The sequence below is a fragment of the Aedes aegypti genome, chromosome 1 (genome assembly GCF_002204515.2).
Source record: "Aedes aegypti strain LVP_AGWG chromosome 1, AaegL5.0 Primary Assembly, whole genome shotgun sequence".
Taxonomy (NCBI): domain Eukaryota; kingdom Metazoa; phylum Arthropoda; class Insecta; order Diptera; family Culicidae; genus Aedes; species Aedes aegypti.
In genome coordinates this window covers 254,431,346-254,459,036 of record NC_035107.1, presented here as the reverse complement: position 1 = coordinate 254,459,036, position 27,691 = coordinate 254,431,346, and the positions used below count along the sequence as shown (strand labels likewise).

Sequence of the window (27,691 nt, the reverse complement as noted above, 5' to 3'; positions counted from 1 at the left end):
TTGTGCAATTACCATTCCCCGAACTGTAAAACCCGTTTATGGTACTGTTGGTTTATTGTTATTTTTAATTTTACACCTAATTATACGAATACTGTTGTTAATTGTTGTGGATTGAATGGGAAACAGTAGATGTATGGTTCATAATTATGCGGGTGGGATTGTTCCTATGGACTTATCCACGGTCTTCTTTTATTGTCGATTTTCTTTTTCTTTTCCGCTCTGAATGAGGGCCGTGTTTACATAAAATGAAAAAAAAATTGAGTGGATGAATGCGCAGCGAAATCGTTTTTCTTTTTTGGAAGCACGGCCCGCAGTAAAGGTTTTCTTCCCGTTGGAAGTTGCAGCGTGACATCATCGTAGATTAGTTCATCTGACATTTTGGAAGGGGCACGGAAAACAAAATACACCCAATATTTAAGTTTAAGCCATGGTGTGACAAAATCTAAAAAATATATGTTTTTTGGACTTAAACAAACGAAAAACATTTGAAAATTGAGTAAACATGTGTTTTTGACCTAAACTTAAGCGTTTGTCTCTAAAATTGGGAAATGGCTTTAGGACCCTATTAAGCAGATTTTCCGGAGAGGATGAAGTTACGTGCGATGTGGAGTGACCTAAGTAATCAACTATGTCGGCGTTGAAGGACGACTCGTCGGAAACGTACTATTTCGATATTATACCTTTTTTGGATTATGTATTTAGATCATAGACCCTTTTTTCCAAAATGGCCAATTTAGGCGTTATGAATTACAGTCGGATGTGTTGATCTTCCATGAGCGTCGGTGCAACAATCGACCGATTTTTCAACCAATTTAGTCGGCTTTTGAACTGTAAAATGTTTAATAGGGCTGTCATTCGTCTCTTGCCGTTTGCTTAGGTTTTCCTTGTTAATATTCAAACCTGAGACGCATCTTCTTTTTCTGTGATTGCTGAGTTTTTTCTTATTCCACTTTGTGTTTATGCCAATCATGCGCAAGCCGTTCAAACTCTCACATGAACCTCTCAGCAAAAAATGATTGCGTTTGCATCACATCGAATCATTAGCCTTTTGAGTTAAACTTCATGCCAGCAACATAGGGCCCATTCACAAATTTCATAACGCTGAAGGGGGTGGGTGAGTGTCCTAGCGATGTTACGGCCCATACAAAAATTAAATGACATCCATATTAAAAGTGTTACAAGGGGGTGGGTGGGTGTCCAAAATGGCCATTTTCAGCGTTATGAAATAAATGAATGAGCCCATAGCATAGTGGACTCGTGCATGGACCAATGCACGAGTTCATTTTTTGACGTTTGAGCGGTGCCGTGTTATTTATGTGACCATGGCAACTAGTGAATACGGCACCGCTCAAACTTCAAATTAGTGAACTCGTGCATCGGTCCATAGGTCCATACCTAATTTTGGGTAAAGTAAACCCAAAAATTAGGGATAAAAATTTCTCAGTGACCTAGCTTTAGCCTTTTCTAAACATCTTGGCAACTGATTCGCGATAAGCCCTTTTCAAAACACCGTCAACTGTCAACCAAGTTAACGGCCGCACTGTTGTTTTTGATTGATGAACCGAAGCGCGTTTTCTCAAATGTAAACATAATTTTCCATTGTTTCGTCACTTTTTTCGAGTTCTATAAAGTGAATTTCTCCTGAAAACCAATAAAATCTTTAGTTAGAACCAACTCAGCATGAAAACCGAAACCGAACCGCACCACAATCCGGCCGACCCTTCCGGATTGTGTCGAACATGTATGCTGAGTGGCTCGCCAGAATCGCTGATAGCCGTCGGTTCCGAACTGGAAGAAGGTGCCCCGATTGCCAGCGTTATCGGAGAACTGACCGCCGTCCAGATCAAACAGAAGGATGGTCTCCCGGAAGCGGTCTGCGCCGAATGTGTGGCTGAATTGAAGCAGTTTGTGGAATTCATCCGGAAGGTACGGGTTTCCGATCGGAAGTTAAGGCGGTTGTTCAAAGGAGGGAATTCGGAGAGCGTTGCACAAGAAGAGGTGTATGTTAAGCAAGAAAGCGATTCTTGGAACTGTAAGGAGGAACTGATGGTGAATGATGAGACTGAGGAAGTTATCGAGGAGGTCATAGTCGATGAGGAATACCTGGAATTGGATGAGGACACGGTGTGGAAAGTTGAGGAGGAACCTAATCAAAGCACTACAACTGCCGGAGATAATTCCGAAATAGATTTCGTTGGATTTGACGATGCTGAGACAAAACCCCAGATTGATGTTCCCGATTTGACCACAAGGAAGCAAAAGCGAAAGCGGCTTTATCATAGGTATAACAAGAACCCCACGGATTACACTGTCCTGGATGAGGTTGAGCAGCAAATTTTCATCACTATAGAAGTATCGGAGGGCGATTTGATGTGCTGTTCGTGTTATAAAATCTTTGAGGACGAGGAAGAGTTCAAAGACCACTGCGAGGATCATCGCAAAAAAGCCAGGTTGAACGTTTTGAGGCCGCACGTTTGTGAAATTTGCTCTAAGAGGTACACAACGGCTCAAGGTTTGACTCTGCACATGAATCAATCGCGAAGCGTCGACAAAGTTTATGAGTGCATTCGATGCAAGTCTCGGTTCCTAAACTCCAAAACTCGTCGTCATCATGCTCACAACCATCCTCAAAAGGAGGTAATTCAATCGGCTGTAATTGCGCCTATAAGAATTCAGCCAAACCATCGCAAGGGAAGAATCTGCTGCGCCCAGGGCTGTGGAGAATCGTTCGCCACGGACGAAGCGCTTATCGAACATGCCCAAGAAGCTCATCGACTGAACAAGATGGCCTCAACCCTACCGGAATACCAAGACAAGCCGTTTGAGTGTCCAGTTTGCTATAAGAGGTTCTTCGATCAAGCAGCGTTGGTTTCGCATCAGAAACGAAAGTACAAGAATCCCGTCCGCCAATGTTCGATCTGCGGGGCGAAGGTTCCCGGGGCAGCGGCACTGGCCGCTCACGAACGAATGCACACGGGAATTAGGCCGTTCCCCTGTGGTTCATGTCCTAAATCGTTTGCAAGTACTGCCCTGCTGAAGGCGCATTCCCTCGTGCATCGCAAAGACAAGCCATTCATGTGTCCGACTTGTGGCAAAGGATTCAACCGGAAGGCCACCCTCCAGAAGCACGAGCTGATCCATGCCAATTTGTCGGTATTCGACTGCGACGTCTGTGGAAAGCCATTCCGAACCAAATCGAGACTGGACCTGCACACGAGAACTCACTCCGGATTCAAGCCGTATCCCTGCCGGTTTGTCTTACTGAATTCTTAATATGAAACTGGTTAACAGATATTCGATGCTATTTCACAGATATTGCGAAAAGGCCTTTGCCGACCATAGTAATCGTCATCGTCACGAAATGGGGCACACAGGCATCAAGCCATACAAGTGCTCGCAGTGTGACAAAACTTTCATCACGAAGCGACTTCAGGCGGAACATGAAAGGTCAAATCATGGTGAGTAGAAACTTGGTTTAAAACATCTATATTCATTGTAGCAATACGTGATCTTTCTATTACAGCTATTGCTACTGTCTACACGTGCAGTATTTGCATGGAATCGTATACCAACAGAGCATCTTTGACTAAGCATATGGCGCTGCACGACGATGAAGATGCCGCAGCCGTAACTAAGCTAGTAGGATAGTTATGCTTATTTTTTTTTTCGATAAAAATTGAATACGTGAATAACACCTTTGGTAGGTAGCAGAACATACTTTTCTTTATCCAACAAAAGAAATCTTTTCCATGACAATTATGATTTTTACTTGCATGCCTAACAGAGACGCGTCTACATTCAAAACCATGGGTAGGGTAGACATTTAATGTCCATGGAAGTCAAGAAATGTTTTTAACCCAATGTAATTCAGGACCGCATACTGAAAGTAACTGTTTTTTCAAGCCGGTCATTTTTACAAGACTGAGAAAGCTTCGAGATCATTAGTTAGGTCAACTTCTTGCTTTAGCTTTGATCACCGTTTACTTCGGTGATCTTTTTCGGTTTATTGGTGCTTTTCGGTGATGGTTAATAACTTCCATTGATAAATTTTTACGTTAGATTCTCGCTCCAGTCCATTTTTTGGATTGCATTTAGGTCCCATAACAACTGTGCAAAATTTCAGCTCGATCGGTGAAACAATATTTACGCGCCAGCCGTTCAAAATTTGTGTGGGATTTACTATGGGAAAACTTACTTTTGCACAGAAAAATCGCCAGAATTCTGAACACAGATCTCGATAGGTATTTCTACGATGAAAAACATTGCCGAGGACCGCAAAGCAATCCGATGCTTGTGAAAAAAGTTATTAAGGGGGCAGGATCCGTCATGAATTCTTGTGGCATCGATGATTATTTGGTTTAGTGTTAGTGAACATCGATTTGCATTGCAATTTCAGGCTGACACTGTTTTATTTCACAACATACCTGCATTTGCCAATGTTCACCGGATACCTCGAAAAGAATAATGTCATGGGATAATAAGCCATTTTTATGCACAAAACCTATTCAAATTTCTATAATCTGGTAATATGTTGCTCGGGGTGACAATCACATTTCTACTAAAACCATCTGCAGATGTTTTTTTCAATAACCAACACATGCACAAGACACCAGTAGTCGAAAATTTCAAACACATTTCCCACTATTTTTTAGCCTTTCATGTCTCGAAAATAACTTCAACTCCCGGAGAACACACATTATTTTCAAATTGAACTTAAATATTCCACTTTTCAGCCGAAACATCTCAGAAAACTGCACACTGATAAAAATCCACAATCCACACGCTCGATCTGTGTGTTTGAAATTATGGATCGATTCATGAACGTCCATATCGATTTGCTATGATTTTCTTGCAAACTTCGTGTGTGTTACACATTAAATTCCTTTGTTTTGCTTCATGAATTGATTCATCAACCGACAACAGGGATTCCATATTTTTTCCACATAAGTTCCCGAAGCTTTCTCTTCAGATTCGTATGTGTCAACCTATGGACGCATAGATCATCACTCCAACACGGATTAAGTGTGTTTTGCTTATGGTTATCTTGTGAAATAATCATCATGTTCAAGTTGGTCGATTCATTGATATGCGCAATGAGATTGTTATGATGAAATCCATGAGCTATGTTACCGATTTCCATGTTCAAAGCTTCTAAATTGTTTGTGATCAACCCATGGGATGCATAGTGAACTGAATTGCGGTTGGACCTCGTGTCGAACGACAGTCATCATCAAGCTTCCAAAGAGAAGAAGCAAATTTTGAAGCTGAAAGTGTTAGATGAAAATTTGTGAATTCGATTTTTCTTTTATTAGTGAAGTTGACCGATATACGAGAATTCTACCTTTCTATAAAAAAACATTGATTATAATGTATAGTTTAGTAGAAAAATCGGATTCCACTAACAGATTTTCCTGGCTTTCAGTTTCGAAAAAAAAAATGGAATATGCTTATCCCTGGCTATGGATTTGCGGCGTCCTGCTTGTTGCTGGCTCAGGGGTTTGAAAAAAAAAATCAAGAGAGCTTGCGACAAGCAGAGGAGCCTCGGATCCATATTTTGGGGAGCAAAAGTTCTTCTACCAAATTTCTTCTTTCAGTCCCATGACATTTATGTTCTATCACACATGACTATCTAAAGCTACTACATTTTGAATTCAATAAGCAAATCAGTTGGTTTTCATGATTTAATATTTGGAAATTCATGTTTGTTTCACATGACAACCTAATGTTGATACACATGTTATTATACCGTGAAATCAATGATGAAATGCATATGGCTACCACACTCAAATCATGTGGTTTTCCTCATTGCGCAAATCTATAAGTAAAACACACGACCTTGACGTGTAGATTTTTCTCAGTGTGCTTTTCAAAACATGAATCAATGGGACAAGCTTGATGTTGATATTGTCCATGCGTTTTACATCGCAACTTACTAAACAACTTGCGCATCAAGCAAAATGTACTAATAAAAACAATCGCATTTCATTTTCGACTTGTACAACAGTATACTCTCACTTCAGTTCGAACACACACCATGGAAAACATGATTCAGGGTGGCAAATAGAAGTAATGAACCATAGAAGAAGAATGTCGCTGGCGTCGCTGTCGGAACATCTTTTGCTGGCGGAGATAGGCGGGGCTATACATGTCAACGCGAAAATGTGTGCAGTTTGACAGTTATGTACCCAACATGTTTCTGAGCGAGAACAAAGGGAACACCAGCGACATTATTCTTCTATGGTTTATTATTTCTATTGGGTGGCATCATCAAAGCATGGCTGCCAGAATTATTTACCTATCTCTTCCTCTAAATGCAAGATGTTAACACACAATTTCCGAAAAAAACAGTGAAAATGTCATGGAATTGCGTATGGAAATCTTTTTCATTAATTTTATGATCTTTTCACTATGCCGATAGTGGAAAATCTTTCTTTTGTTACGTTGTACAGACAGGTATTTAAACTGAAAGTGATCATCATCGTACCATCTGGCAGCATTGCTCATCAGCTGTTATCCTGGTACCACCCAATTTCCTCCCATCGTTCTGTAAACAAACTAATCACAAGACTTAGCATGACTCTTTCTGGTTGGCACTGGAAAGGAATAAAAATGCTCCAGAATTGAAAATCCCGAAGATCTGCTATTAATCTTGAAGAATCGAATCAATTAGCTTGTGTGTGAAAATTATTCCGGTGATAACGTAAAGAAAAATTACCGCAGATGGATTTCAGAAGATTCTGAAAGAAGGTAAAACTGCGTTTTCATTGTGTTTCTTCTGTTGTAACAGATCGCGAGAAAAATTTAAGTTTTCCGTAATCGCTTATTTTTGTATTCTGGAACCCGCACCTGAGGACTATTCAAGTTTTACATAGACAGATCTAACGAAATATTAATTGCAAAAATTAAAGCAATCAAACTTGGTTTTTATATAACAATATAACACGAAAAAAACAACTAGTGGTTCGGCTGATAAAACAACTTTCTGAATAAGGCAGCATCCTATTATTACGTAACGCAAAAATTTAAAAGTTTTTTTTTTGTTCGGTTATCCAGATTTGTGCTCTTGAAAATTTGAGTTTTAGCTTCGATTCATCTTCACCTTAAAATGCTAAAAATGCATTTACTTAACGCAATTACAGGCTCACGTAGTTCTCTGTCGAAATTTCATAAGAAAATATTACATGAGGAAAGAAACTTACAGCATGCAGAAGAAGACCATTTTGTATACCAATCGGCATTCATTACCCAAGTAACCATAAGCACTAATAATAAGCCCTTAATCAGCATCATAGATGCGTACATGCATTATAATAGCACCACAAATGCTTACACACCTTATAACAGCACTTCCGCTGCATAGAAACCCTATTACAGCATCATTAATGCTTCTAAGCCTGATGCATACAGGCATTAAATAAGCACTATATTGGCTTTATATTCGAATACAGGGCATGTTTAAATGCCATCCAGTGTTTTGACAGATATACCACGTGCTTTGTGTTTGCATATAGTGGTAAGAGGGAGTCAAACATAAATCTTCTCACTACTACAATTGCAGGTTTTATGACGGGGAAAAGTGATGGTTTAAATTGGTCACTTTTCTTTCCAATACTATTCATCTTAAGTGGCCGTAGGAGCAAAGGAGCAGGACAACAACTCAACAATACGGGTGTCGCAGGTTCGAGACGCGAAATGAAGAATTTCATCATCATAAAACGAGGATCAAAATGTGGCAATTGCAAGTCCTCAAAAGGATAAAAACTACCAAAACGAATATGTCTGATACGGAGAAGTACTATCTGTATCATTTTATTACATTTTTTGCATACTATTAGAGGTTTCCGTTTTCATTCATTTGCTATTTACCTCGTGTACCAGTTGCTTGGCCGCATACGCGAAAGCTTTCTGGCTGCGTACGCTAAAGCACAAAATATTCGCCCTAAAAACCTGGCGAAAACAACTGACGTTTCTCACGTGGTCTTATATCAGCATTAGTGGTGCAGAGAAGCACGGTTATATCTAGGCACTATAATGGCACGCTATTTCGCCTTTTCCGGCATTATAATAGCATTATATGTGTATATAAAACTGACATGCATCAAATGATTACCCTATATGCGCATATAATGCTGTTACCGTGCCGCATTATCGTGCTTACTGGTTACTTGGGTACTATTAATTAATACAAAGTGCTCATGAATGCAATCACGCCTTCTATTTTAAATATAACTTCGCCCATTCTAAGTGCTCCTAAACAGCTTAATTCAGTTCACTCAAAAAAATAGAACTAAAAATATAACTCATATTGCCCAAGTAACCAGTAAGCACGATAATGCGGCGTGTGTGAACATTTTTGCGAAAATTGCGTTTACCTTACGCGTAAATTTGTCAACTTTTCGAAACAATGATTTCAATGGGTAAGGATGACACTACCGAAGATTCATGTCTCACATTCATTCCGAAAACGATATGAGCAAGGAAAATGCGGTTCTAACTAAAAATGGCATCGCTGAAAACGAATCCGTTGTCAAAAATTTTATTAATATTCTCAATTAGGCAACATTAACGAATTACTGTTAAGAACATAGAAATCCCTTAGGAAATTGCCTAACTTTTGGCGTATTCCGTGGTTCGAGGTGTTTTTAATTTTAAAATAATTCGAAAAGTAAATGATTTGTAAGCGTTTGGCCTTCATATTCGGCTTCGGGGGCCATGGTTTAAGTAAGTAACGTCATTTTCAATATTACCGAACGTTGTTTACATAGGTGATCAATGTTACCCCATATCAGCTAAATCAAAAAATCGATTAAAACATTTTTTTAAACATCCTTAATTCTTTCAAAAAGCAAAATACAATATGTAGTCACGAGTCATGGGTGGCAGTACTTGTTTTAAAAATATAAAATTTGCAACATTTGCATTTGGAAACGGAATACTTAAGAAATATTCAAAAAAATGATCAATGTTACCCCGGATTACGGTATATACAATATAATATACCAATGTAATTGCATACCAGTCCCATAATGTTCATCGGCTCGTTCGACAGCTACTAAAACACTCATTGCTATTAATGCACTGGTTGTGTCATTTGCTATTTATGTTCTTTGGTCGTAAAAATTTAGTTATTATAGTACAGTCAACTCTCCGTAACTCGATATTAAGGCGACTATCGAGTTAGGGAAATATCGTGTTAAAGAACACAAATCAGGGTAACTTTGGTTAAAGGGACCATCGAGGTATCCATGAAAACCCACATTTACTACACATTCTATAACTCGATATCGAGATACGGAATAGCGAGTTACGGATAGTATACTGTATGTCCATGGATCACCAGGTAAAAAAAAACATCGTATTGAATGATTTCTCAAAACACACGTTATGATGTGGAATGCGCTTACTGTCATGAGTCCCAGTCATGAGAGACCCAGATGATCATCTTTTGGATAATGCAGAAATGGAATCCGATGGAAATGATTCGAGATGTTCCAGAACAACCTAGCTAATCTGTTATATGGGAGATCCAGAATGACGAATCAAATTTTTCAGGCAACTTCTGTAAGCCTTGACCGCAGATCTAAAATACAGTGGCTCGTGGGATGTGCCGAGCCAAAGTCTTTCTGTATTTTCTCAATAAACAGATGAAGAAGACGATGTGGTTGCTGATTGTTTTTAAATGGAAATCTTGCTTTCGTTTTGAAAAGTTTTTATCAGGGTTCTGAATTATCGTATCAATGATGCGAAATCTACGATTTTTCGCACGTAAGGAGAATGCTTTTTCGCTTCCTCACGTGAATATCTTTTTTCGCTCACACTTATTTTCCCTAGATTAACGATGGAGGATAACCGAAAATCTTTCCAGTCCGGGGATAATTTCTTTTTCACCCCATCATATTTTCGCTCACCAACTTCTCCCGAGAATTATCACTATGTGGATAAACAAAAACTGGTGCCGCCGACGGGATTCGAACCTACAACATTGCTAAAAACAGCCGCGATGCGTGCACGCTATCCATGCTACCACATCAACTTGACGAAAGCAGCAGTTAATTTGATGCACAAAAGCAACTGCTGCGTGTGGCGATGGACACATGAAAAGTTCTCCATGGAGAGGAGAATGATAAAATAAAATTCTCACAGCAGTGGAGTTTGTCGTAACCTGCTGAGGATGGTAAGCATCCTCAGCCAAACCGTCGCAACACGTCCGTTGCTTTCAACTATGACCGATTAACTGACTCAATTTTTCTTCTGTGATCATTGCATAGTCAGCAGACCTCCCTATGACTGTGTTTGTGATCGTATCACTCGCGAACACACTCTCTCGTTCTGGTCTTTGCTGAAAGAGAGAGAGAGAAACAGAAACGGCTTCTTCCAACCAAAGTCTACACAGATTCGAATAACGCACCCACATCCAGCGTGATGCTCAATCGAGCGTTATTATTGAAATGGTCCTATTTTCAAATAATGCTTATCGACATCATTTATTTAAGATCAAATTTGAATGTATTTTTTTATAGCTTCAATATATTGAAACTTTAAGTATTATATAGAGCTATGAATCCATTACCACAATCCCTCTCACCTCTACTCTTCAACAAGATAAGTCACATACAATTTTGTAATATATTTTATTTGTTTCAAATTATTTTTTTTTTCTGTAACAGTACAATTTCAAACTAGATTTTTTTTACTTCTCTGGTTCTATGTCTTGACATTGATGCATAACACAAATTTAGGACAAAGGTAGTCCTTACCATAAAAACCATTAAGTTTTGTCTTATTGCGTTTAAAAATATACAAATTGTGCTACATAGCAAGCCCTGTTGATATTTCAAGAAAAAAGGAATTGAGAAATCAGAGTTAAAAGTTTACAAATTACTTTTAACAACACAAAACATTTCGCAAATTATATAAGTATTAAAAATTAAATAAGTATTGACGAAACAACTTATTCAGGTTACACTGATCAGCTGTTCGAAAAATTATGTAATTGATCCTGTATATATACCTTATACATATTGCCGTGAATGCTTGCAGCCGTGATCTCGTTTTCTTTGTAGAGTATTGCTACTTAACTTATTTTGTTTAAGATATGTATAGGCATTATGGATTAAAATTCCTTAGCAAACAATCAAGAAAATTTCTAAAGCATGCTCCATTTTAAATTCCTTTCTGCGTTCTGTGATCAAACAAAAGTGGTTTCTTGAACCATTCAGTGAAAAAACGATATTAGTGACTAGAGACTTTTTAAACGGTATTCAAATGAACAATTTAATTGTTTTGTTTTAGTTCTACACTTTTTTTATTTTCATCGTTCCGAAATATTTGTTTATAATGGACCATTCAAATCATCAAGACAACCGCTTTGAAATGCATAGAAAGATCCACCGTAGAACAGACAGAACAGACAGAAATACTGTCACAATGACAAATCCCATATACAGTGATGCCCTTGTCTTGATGCGATGAGTGCTGATCCAAATCCAATCCAAATCTAATTCAAATACAATTCAAATCCAATCCAAATCCAATCCAAATCCAATCCAATCCAAAGCCAATCCAAAGCCAATCCAAGCCAATCAAAATCCAATCCAAATTCAATCCAATCTAAAATCCAATCCAAATCCAAACCAAATCCAATCCAAATCCAATCCAAATCCAATCCAAATCCAATCCAAATTCAATCCAAATCCATTTCAAATCCAATCCAAATCCAATCCAAATCCAATCCAAATCCAATCCAAATCCAATCCAAATCCAATCCAAATCCAATCCAAATCCAATCCAAATCCAATCCAAATCCAATCCAAATCCAATCCAAATCCAATCCAAATCCAATCCAAATCCAATCCAAATCCAATCCAAATCCAATCCAAATCCAATCCAAATCCAATCCAAATCCAATCCAAATCCAATCAAATCCAATCCAAATCCAATCCAAATCCAATCCAAATCCAATCCAAATCCAATCCAAATCCAATCCAAATCCAATCCAAATCCAATCCAAATCCAATCCAAATCCAATCCAAATCCAATCCAAATCCAATCCAAATCCAATCCAAATTCAAAACCAATCCAAATCCAATTAAATCCAAAGCCAATCTAAATCCAATCCAAAGCCAATCCAAATACAATCCAAATTAATCCAATTCCAATCCAATCCAAATTCAAAACCAATCCAAATACAGTCCAAAACAAAATTTGAACCCACTTCATCCCAATCCAAATCCAATAGAATTTCAATCCAAGTCCAGTCTAAATGCAATTAAACCCAAAGCCAACACAAAATTGATCCAAATTCAATCTAAATCCATTAAAAATCCAATTCAAATCCAAGCCAAATTCAATCCAAGTCTAATCCAAACCAAATTCGATTAAATTTCAATCTTAATCAAATCCAAATCCGATCCAAATTCAAGCCAATGTCAAACCAAATCCAATCTAAATCCATTTTAATTTCAATCCAAATTAATTACAAATCCAATCTAAATCAGAAACAAATTTAAATCCAATCTAAAAGCGATCCAAATGCAATCTAAATTCAATCCAAACCAAATCTTATTCGCAAATCAAATACAAAATCAAATCCAATAGAACTTCAATCCAAGTTCATTCTAAATCCAATCCAAATCCAGCACAAATTCGATCCAAATCAGGTACAAATTAAAATTCAATCCAATCCAATTCCAATAGAACTTCAATCCAAGTCCAGTCTAAATCCAAAACCAATCCAAATACAGTCCAAATCTAAAACCAATCCAAATACAGTCCAAATTCAATTCAAATTTTATCTAGATCCTATTCGATTTCAATCCAAATCAAATACAAATTAATTCCTAATCTAATCCAAATCAAAAACACATTTAAATCCAATCTAAATGCGATCCAAATCAAATCCAAATCCAATCTAAGTGCAATCTAAATCTAATTCAAATCCAATCCAATTCAAATCCAATCTTATTCAATTTCAATCAAATTCCAATCCAAATCAGATACAAATTTGAATCCAATAGAACTTCAATCCACGTTTAGTCCAAATCTAATCCAATCCAAATCCAATAGAATTTCAATCCAAGTCCAGTCTTAATGAAATCAAATCCAAAGCCAATACAAATTTGATCGAAATTCAATCAAAATCCAATCAAAATCCAATTCAAATCCAATCCAAATTCAATCCAAATCTAATTCAAATCCGATTAAATTTCAATCTTAATCAAATCCAAATCCAATCCAAATTCAAGCTAATGTCAACCCAAATCCAATCTAAATCCAACTTAATTTCAATCCAAATTAATTCCAAATCTAATCTAAATCAGAAACGAATTTAAATCCAGTCTAAAAGCGATCCAATCCAAATTCAATCCAAAGCAAACCTTATTCACAAATCAGATACAAATTCAAATCCAATAGAACTTCAATCCAAGTTCATTCTAAATTCAATCCAAATCCAGCACAAATCCGATCCAAATCAAATACAAATTAAAATTAAATCCATTCCAATTCCAATAGAACTTCAATCCAAGTACAGTCTAAATCCAAAACCAATCCAAATACAGTCCAAATTCAATCCAAATTTAATTTAAATCCAATTCGATTTCAATCCAAATCAAATACAAATTAATTCCTAATCTAATCCAAATCAAAAACACATTTAAATCCAATCTAAATGCGATCCAAATCAAATCCAATCTAAGTGCAAACTAAATCTAATTCAAATCCAATCCAATTCAAATCCAATCTAATTCAATTTCAATCAAATTCCAATCCAAATCAGATACAAATTTGAATCCAATAGAACTTCAATCCACGTTCAGTTCAAATCTAATCCAATCCAAATCCAATAGAATTTCAATCCAAGTCTAGTCTAAATGAAATCAAATCCAAAGCCAATACAAATTTGATCGAAAGTCAATCTAAATCCAATCAAAATCCAATCTAATCCAAATCCGATTAAATTTCAATCTTAATCAAATCCAAATCCGATCGAAATTCATGCCAATTCCAATCCAAATCCAATCCAAATCAAAATCTATTCGATCCATACCTAATCCAAATCTATTCCTAATCAGAAACAAATTTAAATCCAGATACAAACACTCCAAATCTAATCTAAATTCAATCCAAATATAATCCGAATCGAATTCAAATCCTTAATCCGTTCCAAATTCAAGCCAAATTCAATCCGAATCCAATCCAATCCAAATCAGATATAAATTAAAATCCAATCCAAATCGAATAGCACTTCAATCCAAGTCCAGTCTAAATCCAATCCAACACAAATCCAATCCAAATCTAGTCCAATCCAAATTTAATTCTTATCCATTCCAAATCTCATCCAAAACAAAATTCAATTAATTTCGAATTCAAGTCCAATAAAAATCCCATACAAATTCATTTCAATCTGTAACTGAATCAGGTGTTGGTTCGACTGGTGAAACACTTCCGATTTTGTCAAACTAATTATAGCACCCTTTAACTCCAGTATTCACGAAATATTGATATGCTACGCACAAGATTATCTGTTGAATGTTAAAATAGCTTAATTTATTTTGAGACAACTTCTAAGAAATTGATATTTTTATTATATTTCATTAAATCTTTGTGGTTGAATTTCTTTACGGCTTATTTTACTTGATCTATTCTCGTTTTAGTTTTTTTTCTGTTCAATAAATTGTTTGAAGCATTGTATTTTCACTGGAAATTTTGGTTTATTTCATAATCTTACTCATTCAAATATTTTTTCATTGCAATTTGTTTCAATCAATTTTTTTGTGACCCCACCATAGGCCCGGTTTCCCCATTATTTTCTTTAGTCATATCATTTTTTTTCTTGGCTTCATATCATGTCAGTTTTGCTCACTCTTTTTTTTTAGCCACATCTATTTTTTGGCTTCATATCATCCGTTCTTATCTTTTTTTCTAGCCACATCTATTTTTTTAGCTTTTTTTTTTATCATGTCCTTATTATCCTCTTTTACTTTTCTCTTATTTCAGCCACATCTATTTTTTAGCGTCAAATCATGTTCGGTATTATCATACTTTTTTTCTAGCCACATCTATTTTTTTGGCTGTCCGTTTTCCTGTTTCTTTTTCTTTAAGCTCCGTCTATTTTTTTAGCTTCATATCATTTCCATTTCCATTCTATTTCCATTTTTAATCACATTTATTTTTTGTTTTTAGCCTTTACTCCATCTGTTCCTCAAGCACTTCATTTCATTTTTCTATTTAATTTGCAAATATAAACCAAATTTGCGATTCCGACTACTAAAAAGAATCCACACTGGTTCAGCTACCGGCTGCACCATGTCGTAACCTGCTGAGGATGGTAAGCATCCTCAGCCAAACCGTCGCAACACGTCTGTTGCTTTCAACTATGACCGATTAACTGACTCAATTTTTCTTCTGTGATCATTGCATAGTCAGCAGACCTCCCTATGACTGTGTTTGTGATCGTATCACTCGCGAACACACTCTCTCGTTCTGGTCTTTGCTGAAAGAGAGAGAGAGAGAAACAGAAACGGCTTCTTCCAACCAAAGTCTACACAGATTCGAATAACGCACCCACATCCAGCGTGATGCTCAATCGAGCGTTATTATTGAAATGGTCCTATTTTCAAATAATGCTTATCGACATCATTTATTTAAGATCAAATTTGAATGTATTTTTTTATAGCTTCAATATATTGAAACTTTAAGTATTATATAGAGCTATGAATCCATTACCACAGAGTTGTGCCATTATCTATTTTCGCTTTGTTTTGTAGACGGATAATTTCGCAAGGCAGCTTTTCGCTGAAAATTGTGGTGATGGAGAAATCCATTATCGTGAGAGTGAGTGAGAATTCGGAAGCTTGGTTTTTATTTTGCACACTTACAAGCAAGTACTCCTTAAGTCAATTTTACCAGTTATCGAAAAACGCAAAAATAAGTTTTAGTTCGATATTCCTGGGCACCAGCAAAGAATCATTACAAAATTTAAATAAAAAATGTAGAATTAACTTTATTTTATTTTTTTTTGTTGCTCATTTGTTTTTATTCCCCCCTTACCACCCAAATGGTTACCTACGGACATAAAAGAAGATTAATATTTGTATAAGCAAAAATGTGTAATGCATCGTAATTGAAAATACATAATTATGTGTGATATCCACTAATTTAAAAATATTTTCGAAACAACGTGAATACATGACATTTCTAATGTCGTAAGCAAGTATGTATTATATACAGTCAAACCTCCATATATATCTGAAGAAATCATAGACTCATGGAAACATCGAGTCATGGAACAGAAATGCTTTGGAAAGCTGTTTGAGCGAATCATCATAGTTACCATGACATTTTGTTTAAGTATGGTTCCATGAGTCGATATTAAGACATAGAACATCGACTCATGGAGGTTTCACTGTACAATTAATTTCCCTTTACTTCGCTACACATCAGTGAATAACTAGTAGTATCGAGAGTCCGAATGTAGTACTAGAAGTGGTACCTATTCTGAGCCCGATCACTATACGGACTTAGATGTGACTGTTATGCGAATATTTTCAAGATGGGACAACACAAATGGGGTTTGTTTTTGTACAAGTTAGGAACAAAGGCTACTTTTTTAAAAGTTTTTATCGATCTTCTGACGATGTTGAGTTGATTTATGCAAAAAAACGCAAATCCGTCAAAAGTCGACATGGGACTGTTATGCGATTATGGGCAGTACACTATTCGAAAATTTTGCCCGATTTTGTTATTATTGTTATTCCTTTACGTATTAATCAACGTCGCCTTGCCAAAAGGTTTTCATTGAATAACTGCCAATTGTTTATGGTGGTAGAGGGTTCATTGTAAAAAATGAACTGGCAGAAACATTCATATTATGTTTTTTTATATATTTCATCAATAGTAATTATATTTAATATTATAACATGATTAGAATGATGTGCCGAATGGTGAAATGTTGGTTATATATTCAACACAGATTCTGAAGTATCCTGTTTTTTATATAATGGGGGTATATTTTGTTATTTTGATTACGATTGCAACAGGGCTGGTAACGACTGTCGAGTAAGAGAGTTCCAGGCGTCTGTGGAGTCTTCGCAGCTGCCAGTAGCGTGGAGCAAGTGGAAAAGAGATTTAGAATCATATTTTGATGCAGAGAATATTGTTTCCCAGTACGAGAGAAGAGCAAAGTTATTGTATCTGGGAGGACCGGACTTGAGGGATATTTTTGATAATCCCTGATTCCTGAAACTGATAATGTCCCACATGTTTTGGTGGACCCGCCGTATTATGATGCGGTGATTTCCAAATTTGACGCTCATTTTGAGCAATTTCGTCGTCGAACTTATGAGCGACATCAATAGGGCGATATTCAAAACTGAAAAGGCAATAGATGGCTCTTTTTCAGTGGTAGTAAAAACGAAATCCTGAAGCAAAGAAAGCACCACGGAAGATGAACTAAACATAAAAAGTTATGTATTCACTTTACACTTGATTTCTAATCACTACTTTTTTGATCCAGTTTCCTAATAAGGCGATATTCAAAACTGAAAAGGCAATAGATGACTCTTTTTCAGTGGTAGTAAAAACGAAATCCTGAAGCAAAGAAAGCACCACGGAAGATGAACTAAACATAAAAAGTTATGTATTCATATTACGCTTGATTTCTAATCACTACTTTTTCGATCCAGTTTCCTAATTGCAAGTAATTTACGTTTTTCATTATTTTCCATACGTTTTGACAGTTCACCGACTACCATTCTTCCATGCGCTTGTGTTTGAGAATTTTGAGAAATTTGAGAATCCAGCGTAGCGCGATCAGTGAAAGGAATACACACATCAGTGTCGCCGCTAGGCGGCCAGCACAGATAAACTGGATGTTCGAAGGGTTGTTGTCTGTACTTTTTGCCACTGGCGCCAACTGTTAGCGATCAAGATCAAAATAAACAGTCGTTATCCTATTGCAAGTAATTAACGTTTTTCATTATTTTCCATACGTTTTGACAGTTCTCCGACTACCATTCTTCCATGCGCTTGTGTTGAAAGTTTGAGAAATTTGAGAATCCAGCGTAGCGCAATTCGTGATCAAACGTCAACATTCCACCGCAAAATCGCTAGTGTTTGGAGGTGATGTTAACCTCCAAAATGCGAAATCATCACCTCCAACTTAGTGCTAATACCCACCGTTATATGAATTATGGTGGCGCGTCGATCGTCGCAAGTTTCTCGTTAAACAGTCAATCAGTGTGTATGTAAACAACAGTGTCGTCGCTCGGCGGCCAGTGGAAGAAACTGAATGTTCGAAAGGTTGTTGCCTGTACTTTTCGCCGCTGGCGCCAACTGTTAGCGTTTAAGAACGAAATAAACAGTCGTTACCCTATTTCGACAAATTGCTCAGAAACCGTCAGAAAGGTTCTCAGATTTCGTGCTGCGATTGCCTACACAAGTGAAACGCTGTAAATACAGCCAGCCTGATGAAATGATAGTTGATCAGATTGTAGAAAAATGTACCTCGAGCAAACTGCGATAGAAGCTTCTCATACGCGATATGTTACTCGATGAGGTTGAAGCGCTTGGCCGAGTCTTGAAGAGAGCGACCGCCAGTTGAGGGAATTCAACAGATCTCCCAGTGAAGCTATCAACAGATTGACTTATCGGGGTCAAACATCATCAGCACTCAACAAGCCGGAGTTTTTCAAGAAGCCGTATCAATGGTCGAGTAACCGTAATCTGTACTCTCGTGGTGGTGGAAATTTTGCTCGATCGGAGTCGGTCTGTTTCGCTTGTGAGAAAAAAGGACACGTGAAGGGATCAGATGTGTGTCCGGCAATCAAAGCGCAATGTTTAAAATGCCGAGGATACGGCCATTTTGCACGTCAGTGTCTTAAAAGACCAAACATTGACCAACGAGGACCCGTACCAGTAAAACGTGTTAGAACGGTTCAAGAGATAAATGAACAAAACAAGGAGGAAGATGGATACATTTTTTACGCTATGGGAAGAAACACGTTTTTGTTCAAGATCGGAGATGTAGAGGTACCGATGGTTATAGATTGGGGGGCAGCAGCTAATATCATTAGCATGCCAATATGGGAGGAAATGAAGCGATTGGGTGCCCAAGTTTCGAATATGACCACCACGGTAAAGAAAGATTTCACAAGCTACGCTTCAAGCAAGAAAAGCTGAGAATGATGTTGGCTAAGGGAATCATTGAACGCGTGCGAGGACCTTCCCGTTGGGTATCACCAGGTCCGTCCCACTCGGGCTCAGATTGGTAAAATGTTTTAAGTTCCGGAACCAGACCGGATTGGGGTGTAACTTTTACTCACTTCTACGGACAGCGGCAAACTGAACTGGGAGATTATCACTCAACTAATTCAGGGGGAACTTGGGGGTTTTCTCACTTGGGAATAAACACGACTTGTACGTTTGAGGTGTAAAACTGAAGAGAGCCTCTTTGGGCTTGTTTATTGTAAATATAAAATCGACAGCAGTGTTGCCAGTTTCTGCTGACTAGTTTATGGGGTGCTGAATACACTCATAAATGTTTTCACACAAAGTGTAATACACTGAACGAAAGCTCCTGTCTCAAACTGAATGATATGTAATTCAGATGGCTGCAAATCTCTGTATTCTTCATTTTGAATGAATATGTTAACATATGATGCATCAACCTACTACTGAACGGAAATCATCCAATTTAGTAATGAATATAAGTATATATCGGTATGACAATGAGTAGATAATTGAATAACTATAATACAAATGAATAATTTGCAACTAATGACAGATTTTATTTCCTATCATGCCCCGAATTGAAAATCATTCAATCATTGTATAAAACGTCATGTGGCGTATGAATGGTCCTTAATATCGAATCATTCTTGCATACATTGTAAATATGGCGGTTGCGGCGTGGTCAATTTGCGAATTGTAGAACGAGTTTGTGTAGATCTTCAAGGTAATTACGTGTAATAATGGACTATATTCAGGTTTTTAGCATCTACTGTATTCGTAGCATCTATTTGTGATTTCGAGTGCCACCAAGAACCCCAGCAACAACAGAACCAAGGATTTTGTATTTAATCAGCGGGATGGAGTCACGGCATGTAGCTTACGAACAGGCATCTGATCCTGCAGTCTCAATATTTTATAATGTTTAAATATTACTTATATTGTGCAGCTAAATTGTGATAAAAAGCAGCAGTTAATCATTATTCTTTTCCATTTTGAATTATTCGAAATTATGAACTATGGGTACGATCGGGATTGTTTACGTTTGCGTATGATAATCACTCAGTTTTCGATATCTTTAACAAGGAAGGGAATCAGTTCAAGACTGGATGATTTTCATTCGGTGGGATTTGTAAACAAGATGATTTTGACAAGGATGAAAATCATCTTGAATGTGTCGGAAAATGGGTATGGGGCTCAGATGAAGCAAAAATCATTCAATACGGAGCAGGAGATTTCGTTCAGTGTAGAATATACATTAATTGGGTTCCACTTCTAGTACTGCATTTGGTCCCTCGGTAGTGCACAAGGTACCCAAGTTTGACAGATCGCAGTACACTTTGAACGGCATTCTAGATTACCTTATGAGCCATAAAATTTTAGGAAACTGCAAGGGACATGGGGGTCTTTAATTTGTCTTTGGTCAAGAAACTATTATGTTCAGTCAAAGAAGCCACGGTCTTTTCCAAATTGGATGTTAAGGACGCTTATCACCAATTGGAAATTTCGGTAAAATCGCGAACAATTACAACTTTCATCACCAAAACCAGATTGTTCAGGTAATTTTTAGTTTTGGTAAAACTGATCGTCATTTTACGGTAAATTAAATAAATAACATGACAGTGTGAATTCGGAATAAACTTAAGTAATATTTTAATGCATCAAAATATTTTCTTTTGGTAAATTTTCATCATTAAACAGATTTAAGAGGCTCATGTTTGGGGTTAGTTGCGCACCCGAAATTTTCCAGAAGACCATGGAATCGATATTGGCGGGTCTGGTATATCTTGACGACGTCATGGTTTATGGAGCAAACAAGGCAGAACATGACGAAAGACTGACTTTACTACAATATCGTCTCAAAGAATATGACATTCTTCTTAATGGCCAAAAATGTATTTATGGAGTAGATTAGTTAGAGTTTTTTGGACATGTATTGGTCCAAAACGGAATACGCCCTACAGAACATCGGTTGAAAGCGATTAAAAATTTCAGAGAGCCTAGGAATGTATTTGAATTAAGAAGTTTTTTAGGCTTAATCACTTATGTAGGTCGATTCATCCCAAACCTTGCCTCCAAAACGGATTTACTCAGGCAACTTCTAAGCAAAGGAAGTTGTTTCCAGTGGGAAGAAATTCACCAAAAAGCGAATTTAAGGAAGCTGGTTGCAATGTAGGATACAATGGATTTTTCAGTAGAGAGGACAAAACAAAACTTATTGCCGATGCTAGCCCTGAAGGTGTGGGAGCTGTTTTATTACAAGAGAATAAGGAAGGATGTACTCGCATTAAAGCTCTCTCAGATCTGGAGATGAAATATTTCCAGACGGAACGTGAAGCGCTGGCATTAGTCTGGGCTGTCGAGAAGTTCCAGCTTTATCTCCTTGGTACCAAATTTCAACTGATCACGGATTGCAAGGCTCTTAAGTTCCTGTTCAGTCCAAGGTCCAGTCCATGTCCAAAGATTGAACGGTGGGTTTTGCGCCTTCAATCATACGATTATGAAATAAGTCGTGAACCGGGTGCTACAAATCTAACTGATGCCCTTTTTCACGCTTATCGGTAAGTGAAGGGAAACCATTTGATGACCACACAGAAATGTATATTTACCATCTAGTGGAAGCTGCTATCCCAGATGCTGTGACCTTGCAGAACGTTTTGGAAGAGATCCGATTCTCCAAGAACTAATGTGCGCTTTGGAGACGAATTTGTGGACGGAGGATATAAACATGTATGAGCCGTTTAAATCCGAATTACACGTAGAAATCGTTATGAGAGGCGATCGGCTGATAATCCCTGAAAAACTTTGAAAACAGGTTCTAGATTGTGCACACGACGGACATCCAGGTATGAGCTCTATGAAGCGAAGGCTGAGACAGAAGACTTGGTGGCCAAAAATGGACGACCAATGCGAAAAAGATGTGAAGCAATGTAATCCATGTACTCTGGTATCATCACTTGGGCCACCAGAACCTATGTTGAGAACTAAAATGCCGGATAGAGTTTGGACAGATGTAGCAGTAGACTTCCTTGGGCCACTTCATAGCGGACATAATCTGTTGATCATTATTGATTACTATAGCCGATTTGTGGAAGTAGTGGTTATGAAGAAGATTACTGCATAATTGACGATTGAAGCCCTGTTTGAAACATTCACCCGTTTTGGGGTACCGGATAATGGACCACAATTTATTAGTGAGAGTTTCAAATCATGTTGCAAAGAATTTGGCATCACACAACAAAAGACTACGCCTTATTGACCACAGACCAACGGGGAAGTTGAGAAAATGAACAGCTCAATGTTAAGGGACGAATGACCTTCGGGTTAAAGTCCCTCTCAAACAACAACAACAGAACAGCTCAATATTGAAGCGTCTATGTATAAGCCAAGAAACTAACCAGGAAGGGTGGAAGTGGGATCTCAGAAACTTCTCACTGATGTACAACTCCACTCCACACAGCACTACGGGTATAGCACCATCAGCCCTCATGTTTGGAAGGGTGTTGAGGGATAAATTACCATCGGTGAAGCAGTCGACCGGTCAGGAAGTTGAAAGCATTAAGAACAGGGATTGGGAGAGAAAACTGAAACAGGCGAAGATAACGGATAATAGCGCAGGAAGGCTACTCTCAGCAACCTGAATGTAGGAGATATTGTCGTGGCTAAACGGATGTCCAAAGATCATAAACTTTCAAGTAATTTCGACCCGGAGCAATTTGAGATTATTAGTCGTACAAGAACGAACGTAGAATTATAGTCGTTGAGCACGCAAAAACTACACCATCGTAACGTATCGCACCTGAAACCAATAACAAAATCAGGAGACATAGTGAAAACCATCAAACAGCCGAGAAGGAGTTGGGCAAATCAGATGGAACTTGCCCGGCTCAACAAGAATTGGCGCGACGACCACAACGGATATCAAGGGCTCCAGAATACCTTCGGGATTATGTTGCAGCTGTTGAGGCAGAAATTAAGTAAAGGGGGAGTGTAGCATCGGGCAACTATTGGGATCGATACCATACCTTAGTATGTAGAGTAGCAGTGCAGAGACGAGTTCGTCTACCTTGGATCCTTGCTGACGGCTGACAATAACGTTACACATTCCTACATTCCTCATCCAACCAATCGTTCCGTCGACTCCGTCCCACGTACCTGACGTTGCTCTCAGCTGCATCGTTGATGGCTGCTTTTGAACAAAGGTTTGTCATGTTAATTATTAATATGTTATTAAACATGGAGCTGCATAATTATGTTTGTTAAATGAGTGAATGTTTGTTGAGGAACCATTAACAAGTTGATAAGATCGATTCAACTTTTCTAGAATAATTGAATATGTTGCTAATCACATTTCAATATAGTCCATAAGAGGAAGAGTGAGAACTACTGTAGGTTCCGTCCATAAACCACGTGGTTATGTAGGGGGTGCGTAGTGTCTGGCCAAAGACCACGTTCCATAAAAATTTTAAAATTATTGTTTGACCAAAAAAAAAATCACGAGGGATAAGGGTAGTCGTTTAAAAAACACGTGTTTTATTGAAATCCCCTAAATGTTACTTTACAAATTCATACAACACCACGGTACCATTTTCTATGATTGCATCATCAGATTGCTACTCGCAATGATCAACAGGATTCGTTGGGCTTATTTACGTTGCTCTGTTTATTATACAAATCTCTTGGCTGTTGTTCAATGCAACTTTCCCGAAGAAAGTGGTCGGTCTGGCACAGTTGCATCAGCCTTCCGCCTGTACACAGCCAGTATTTGTTTCCGTGCACTGAATTACTGTCGTCTGTCGTGGATGTATTTTATTATTTTTTAAAATGTTTATTTTTCACTGTTTTCGCAATTTTGCTAATGGTCTCTCTGTCGTCTCCCAGAAACGGACGCGTTGAGCTAACTCCGGAGAATTATGGTTCGCGCTTTCCTGTCATCCCTGCCTATAGTGGAGCCAGTTTGGGTTGCATGAGATTCCTATGCAAGAGCCATTTTTTTTTGCGCTGGTACGATTTCAACTCTCATTGTCATGCGTTTTATTCAGGACATTCATGGATGTCACGAGGATGGGTTCGAGAACGATTGGTACATCCAATTCCATTCCATGAATATTAACAATTTTAAATATTTTCAATAGTTAATCAGTATGCTTTGACCTAAATCATGGTTGGTAGCGACTATGAATCATAAAAATAGTAGCTAAGGAGACCTTATGCATGAAAAAAAGAAACCAACAAAACATCAAACAAGATTTGAAATGGGACCTAAAAGAAACCAAACAGAAATTATAAATAGATCAAAAAGAAACCAGATAGGAACTATGAAAACAAAACAGAAGCCAAAAGGTACCAAGAGGTAAGAGTTTCCATAAGGACCATAAGCCCTGAAAGGTTTCTGATGAAAGTTGACAAAGATTTTTCAAGGTTTTGATGTTTTTGAAGGTTTCTGGTGAAAATTCTATAAAGATTCTTAGAAGAATTCTGGAAACATTCTTATGAGAATTCTGGAGGGCTTTTTTTGGGTTCCTGTAAGAATTGTGATGAATATCTTGATTTTAGAGATCTCTGCAATGTTTTTGGGAGAATCCTAAAAAGATTGGATAGGAATCCTTAAAGAATTATGATGAAAATCCTGGATGAATTCTGATGAATATGCAGGAAGGATTCTAATTAGAATAGTGGAAGGATTTTGGTAAGAATTCTGAAAGCGTTTCGGTTAGAATCCCCGAAGGATTATGATGCGAATGTTAGAAGGGTTTGAACAAGAATTCTGGAAGGATTCTGTAGCGAATACTTCTAGGATTCTGATGAGAATCCTGGAAGAATTCTGATAAGAATCCTCGAAGAATTATGTTAAGAATTCCGGAAGGATTCTTTTGAGTATCCTGGAGAATTCTGAAAACATTCTGTGGAGAATCCAGGGAAGATTCTGATGAGAACCATGGAGGTATTCTTAGGCTTAGCTTAGCTTAGCTTAGCTTAGACTGACTACACATATCAATGGTTGCTATTCCGTGATTGACCGAAGTCAGTGAAAATGCACAAAGAATCAACTAGAAGTTCGGCTGGGATTGGCCATAATCTTCTTCAGTGTGCATAATTCAGTGCCTCTATTTATACAGGGTGAATAACGGCGCCGGCCACGTCCTTGCAGTCAGGTGGGATTGGGGGAAGGAATGTTAGTGTGTAACCTTTGCTATTTGGAGACCGTGTTTGCCTCTGCATCTCCACAAAGGTTACTGGGAGGGATGTTTGTTAATGGGGAGGATCGTTGGGTCATAGGATTCACTTTGATAAGCGATTAGACCATGATAAACAATGATTTGTGAGATATATACATGCTTATACGTAAATATAATATTTTCATTTGATATGAACAATTTCTATGTAGAGGAAAATTATGCCGACACTTGAGGTGACGAACCATTCAAAGTTTGTTGAACAAATACCTAAATGTAACATTCCTACAACTGTCAGGACGAAAGCATGTGTTATTATATTTTACTCATTTGAAAAGAAACAAAAAACTCGATTGGTTGGCACATCATAGAACACTCTTATTTTTATGCCGACACTTACAGTGGCGAACCATCCAAAGTTTGTTGAATAAAGTGAACCTTTCGCAAGTCTACACTTGTAGTGTCGCACCATTCAAAGTTTTTTTAATTACAAAAATAAAGGTATATAAGAGGTGTTCTGAAAAAAAAATGTTAAACATAAATAAATCATGAATCAGAGTTTGTGTCGACACTCACAGTGACGAACCATCCATAGTTTGTTGAAAAATCATATTTACATCCCACCATTGTAATGATTGAATGTGCAGTCATACATATTTTATAGATTAGAAATAGTAGCATGAAACGAGCTCACCAATTGATCCTTTATCCTTGACTGAGCAGCCACAATCCACTTTCGGCTTCACTCGTTTGCTCGGCTATAAAAAAGCACTCTGGAAAAAAAAATAAGCGCGCGACCCAAAAAGAATAAAAAAAAACTGTTCGGGCTTTCTTGACGCACTGCCCAGGAGCAAGCGTCAAGGTCGAAGGATCAAACAGAACTAACCGATCGCGGCACTTTTTCAGTTACTCCAACCGAACTCACCGATCACGCCACTTTTTCACTTACGAGACCGACGCGCGACATGTTTGATCCTGCCCTCGTCGCTTGCCCCGGGAAAAGCAAGTGTCAAGGTCGAAAGATCAAACAGAACTCCTGATGAGAACCATGGAGGTATTCTGAACATAAACTTGGAAGGGTTTCGATGAGGACTCAGATTAGATGTCTGAAAGGATTCTGATGAGAATCCTGGAACGATTGTAATTATTATTGAGTCGAAGCTTGCTATAACGACATCGCACGGGACCGTCGTAATAGGGAAAAGTCGTTATAGAGAATAGTTATAATATTGAAATATATTTTAAGGGACCGAAAAATGTCGCCTTAGAGAGCTTTTGTCACTATAAAAGTTGTCGTTATAACGAGCTTCGACTGTATTTGAATGATTCTGATGAGAATGCAGACATGATTAAGTTGAGATTCCTTCAACGATTTTGATAAGAATCTTGATAGGATTGTGATGAGAGTCCAGGGAGGATTCTGATTATTATGCTGCAAGGAATTTGATAAGAATCTTGAGAGGTTTCTGAATAGAATCCTGAGGAGATAATGATGATATTTGTTTAATTTTGAAGAGAATTTTCAAATAATTCCAATGAAAAACATGAACGAGATTGATGTGAATTCTGAGATAATATTGATGAAACACCTTAGAGGATGGTCAAGAGAATCCTTAAATGATTCTGACAAGAATCCTGAGAAGGGACTGAGAGAAATTCTGAGCGAATTCAGAAGCGGATCCTGAGAGAATTTTGATGTGAATACTGCAAAGAATCTTCTGATTTTGCGATGATTCTGATGAGAATCCTGCGAAAATTCTTATTAGAATTCTAATGGAATGGATTCTAATGAGAATCCTGAGAGGAACTCGATGTGAATCCTGTAAAAAATCTTATGTAAATCTCGAGGAATCCAAGAAGAATTCGGAGAGGATATTGATGAGAATTCTGTGAGGATTCTGAGAGATCCCTGAGAGGATTCATCAGAAACTTTCTAGGATCTTCTTTCCTTCCAGGATTATCAATGAAATCAAAATTTCACATAATAATTATAGAACTTTGCTACTAAACCTGAGTCTTAGAGGAAAATGTAATGGAAAACTTTCTGGAGAAAATCCTGGGATGGACTATGAATTTAAAAAAAAATCTACTGGAGATTTTTTGGAGTAAATTCCAAAATAATTAATCAAAAAATCCCTAAAAAAAAGGAATTCCTGAAGCATTTCGCCAAGAAATCTTAGAAGAAATTCTGGATGTCGCGTAATAGTCTCTGAAGGTTTCTCTGGTTTCTCTAAAAGCTTTAGAGATTTAAAAATAGAAACTTTTAAGATATTTTCTTAGAAATTTGC

The 27,691-nt window shown here is 37.6% G+C and overlaps 1 protein-coding gene across 1 annotated transcript; it reads left to right on the top strand.

Annotated features, from left to right (window-relative positions):
* Nucleotides 1-1,532: 1,532 nt before the first annotated feature.
* LOC5576367 (zinc finger protein 2) lies at nucleotides 1,533-3,713 on the top strand. Its single transcript, XM_001656056.2, has 3 exons — nucleotides 1,533-3,251; nucleotides 3,313-3,458; nucleotides 3,524-3,713. The coding sequence occupies exons 1-3, from the start codon at nucleotides 1,681-1,683 to the stop codon at nucleotides 3,646-3,648; spliced, it is 1,842 nt and encodes a 613-aa protein (XP_001656106.2). The 5' UTR covers nucleotides 1,533-1,680; the 3' UTR covers nucleotides 3,649-3,713.
* The last annotated feature ends 23,978 nt before the right edge of the window (nucleotides 3,714-27,691 follow it).

Coding starts and splice junctions, on each gene's coding strand:
- LOC5576367 (XM_001656056.2), top strand. CDS start 1,681: ATGAAAACCGAAACCGAACCGCACCACAATCCGGCCGACCCTTCCGGA. Junction 3,252..3,312: donor TTCAAGCCGTATCCCTGCCG/GTTTGTCTTACT, acceptor GCTATTTCACAG/ATATTGCGAAAAGGCCTTTG. Junction 3,459..3,523: donor ACATGAAAGGTCAAATCATG/GTGAGTAGAAAC, acceptor TTTCTATTACAG/CTATTGCTACTGTCTACACG.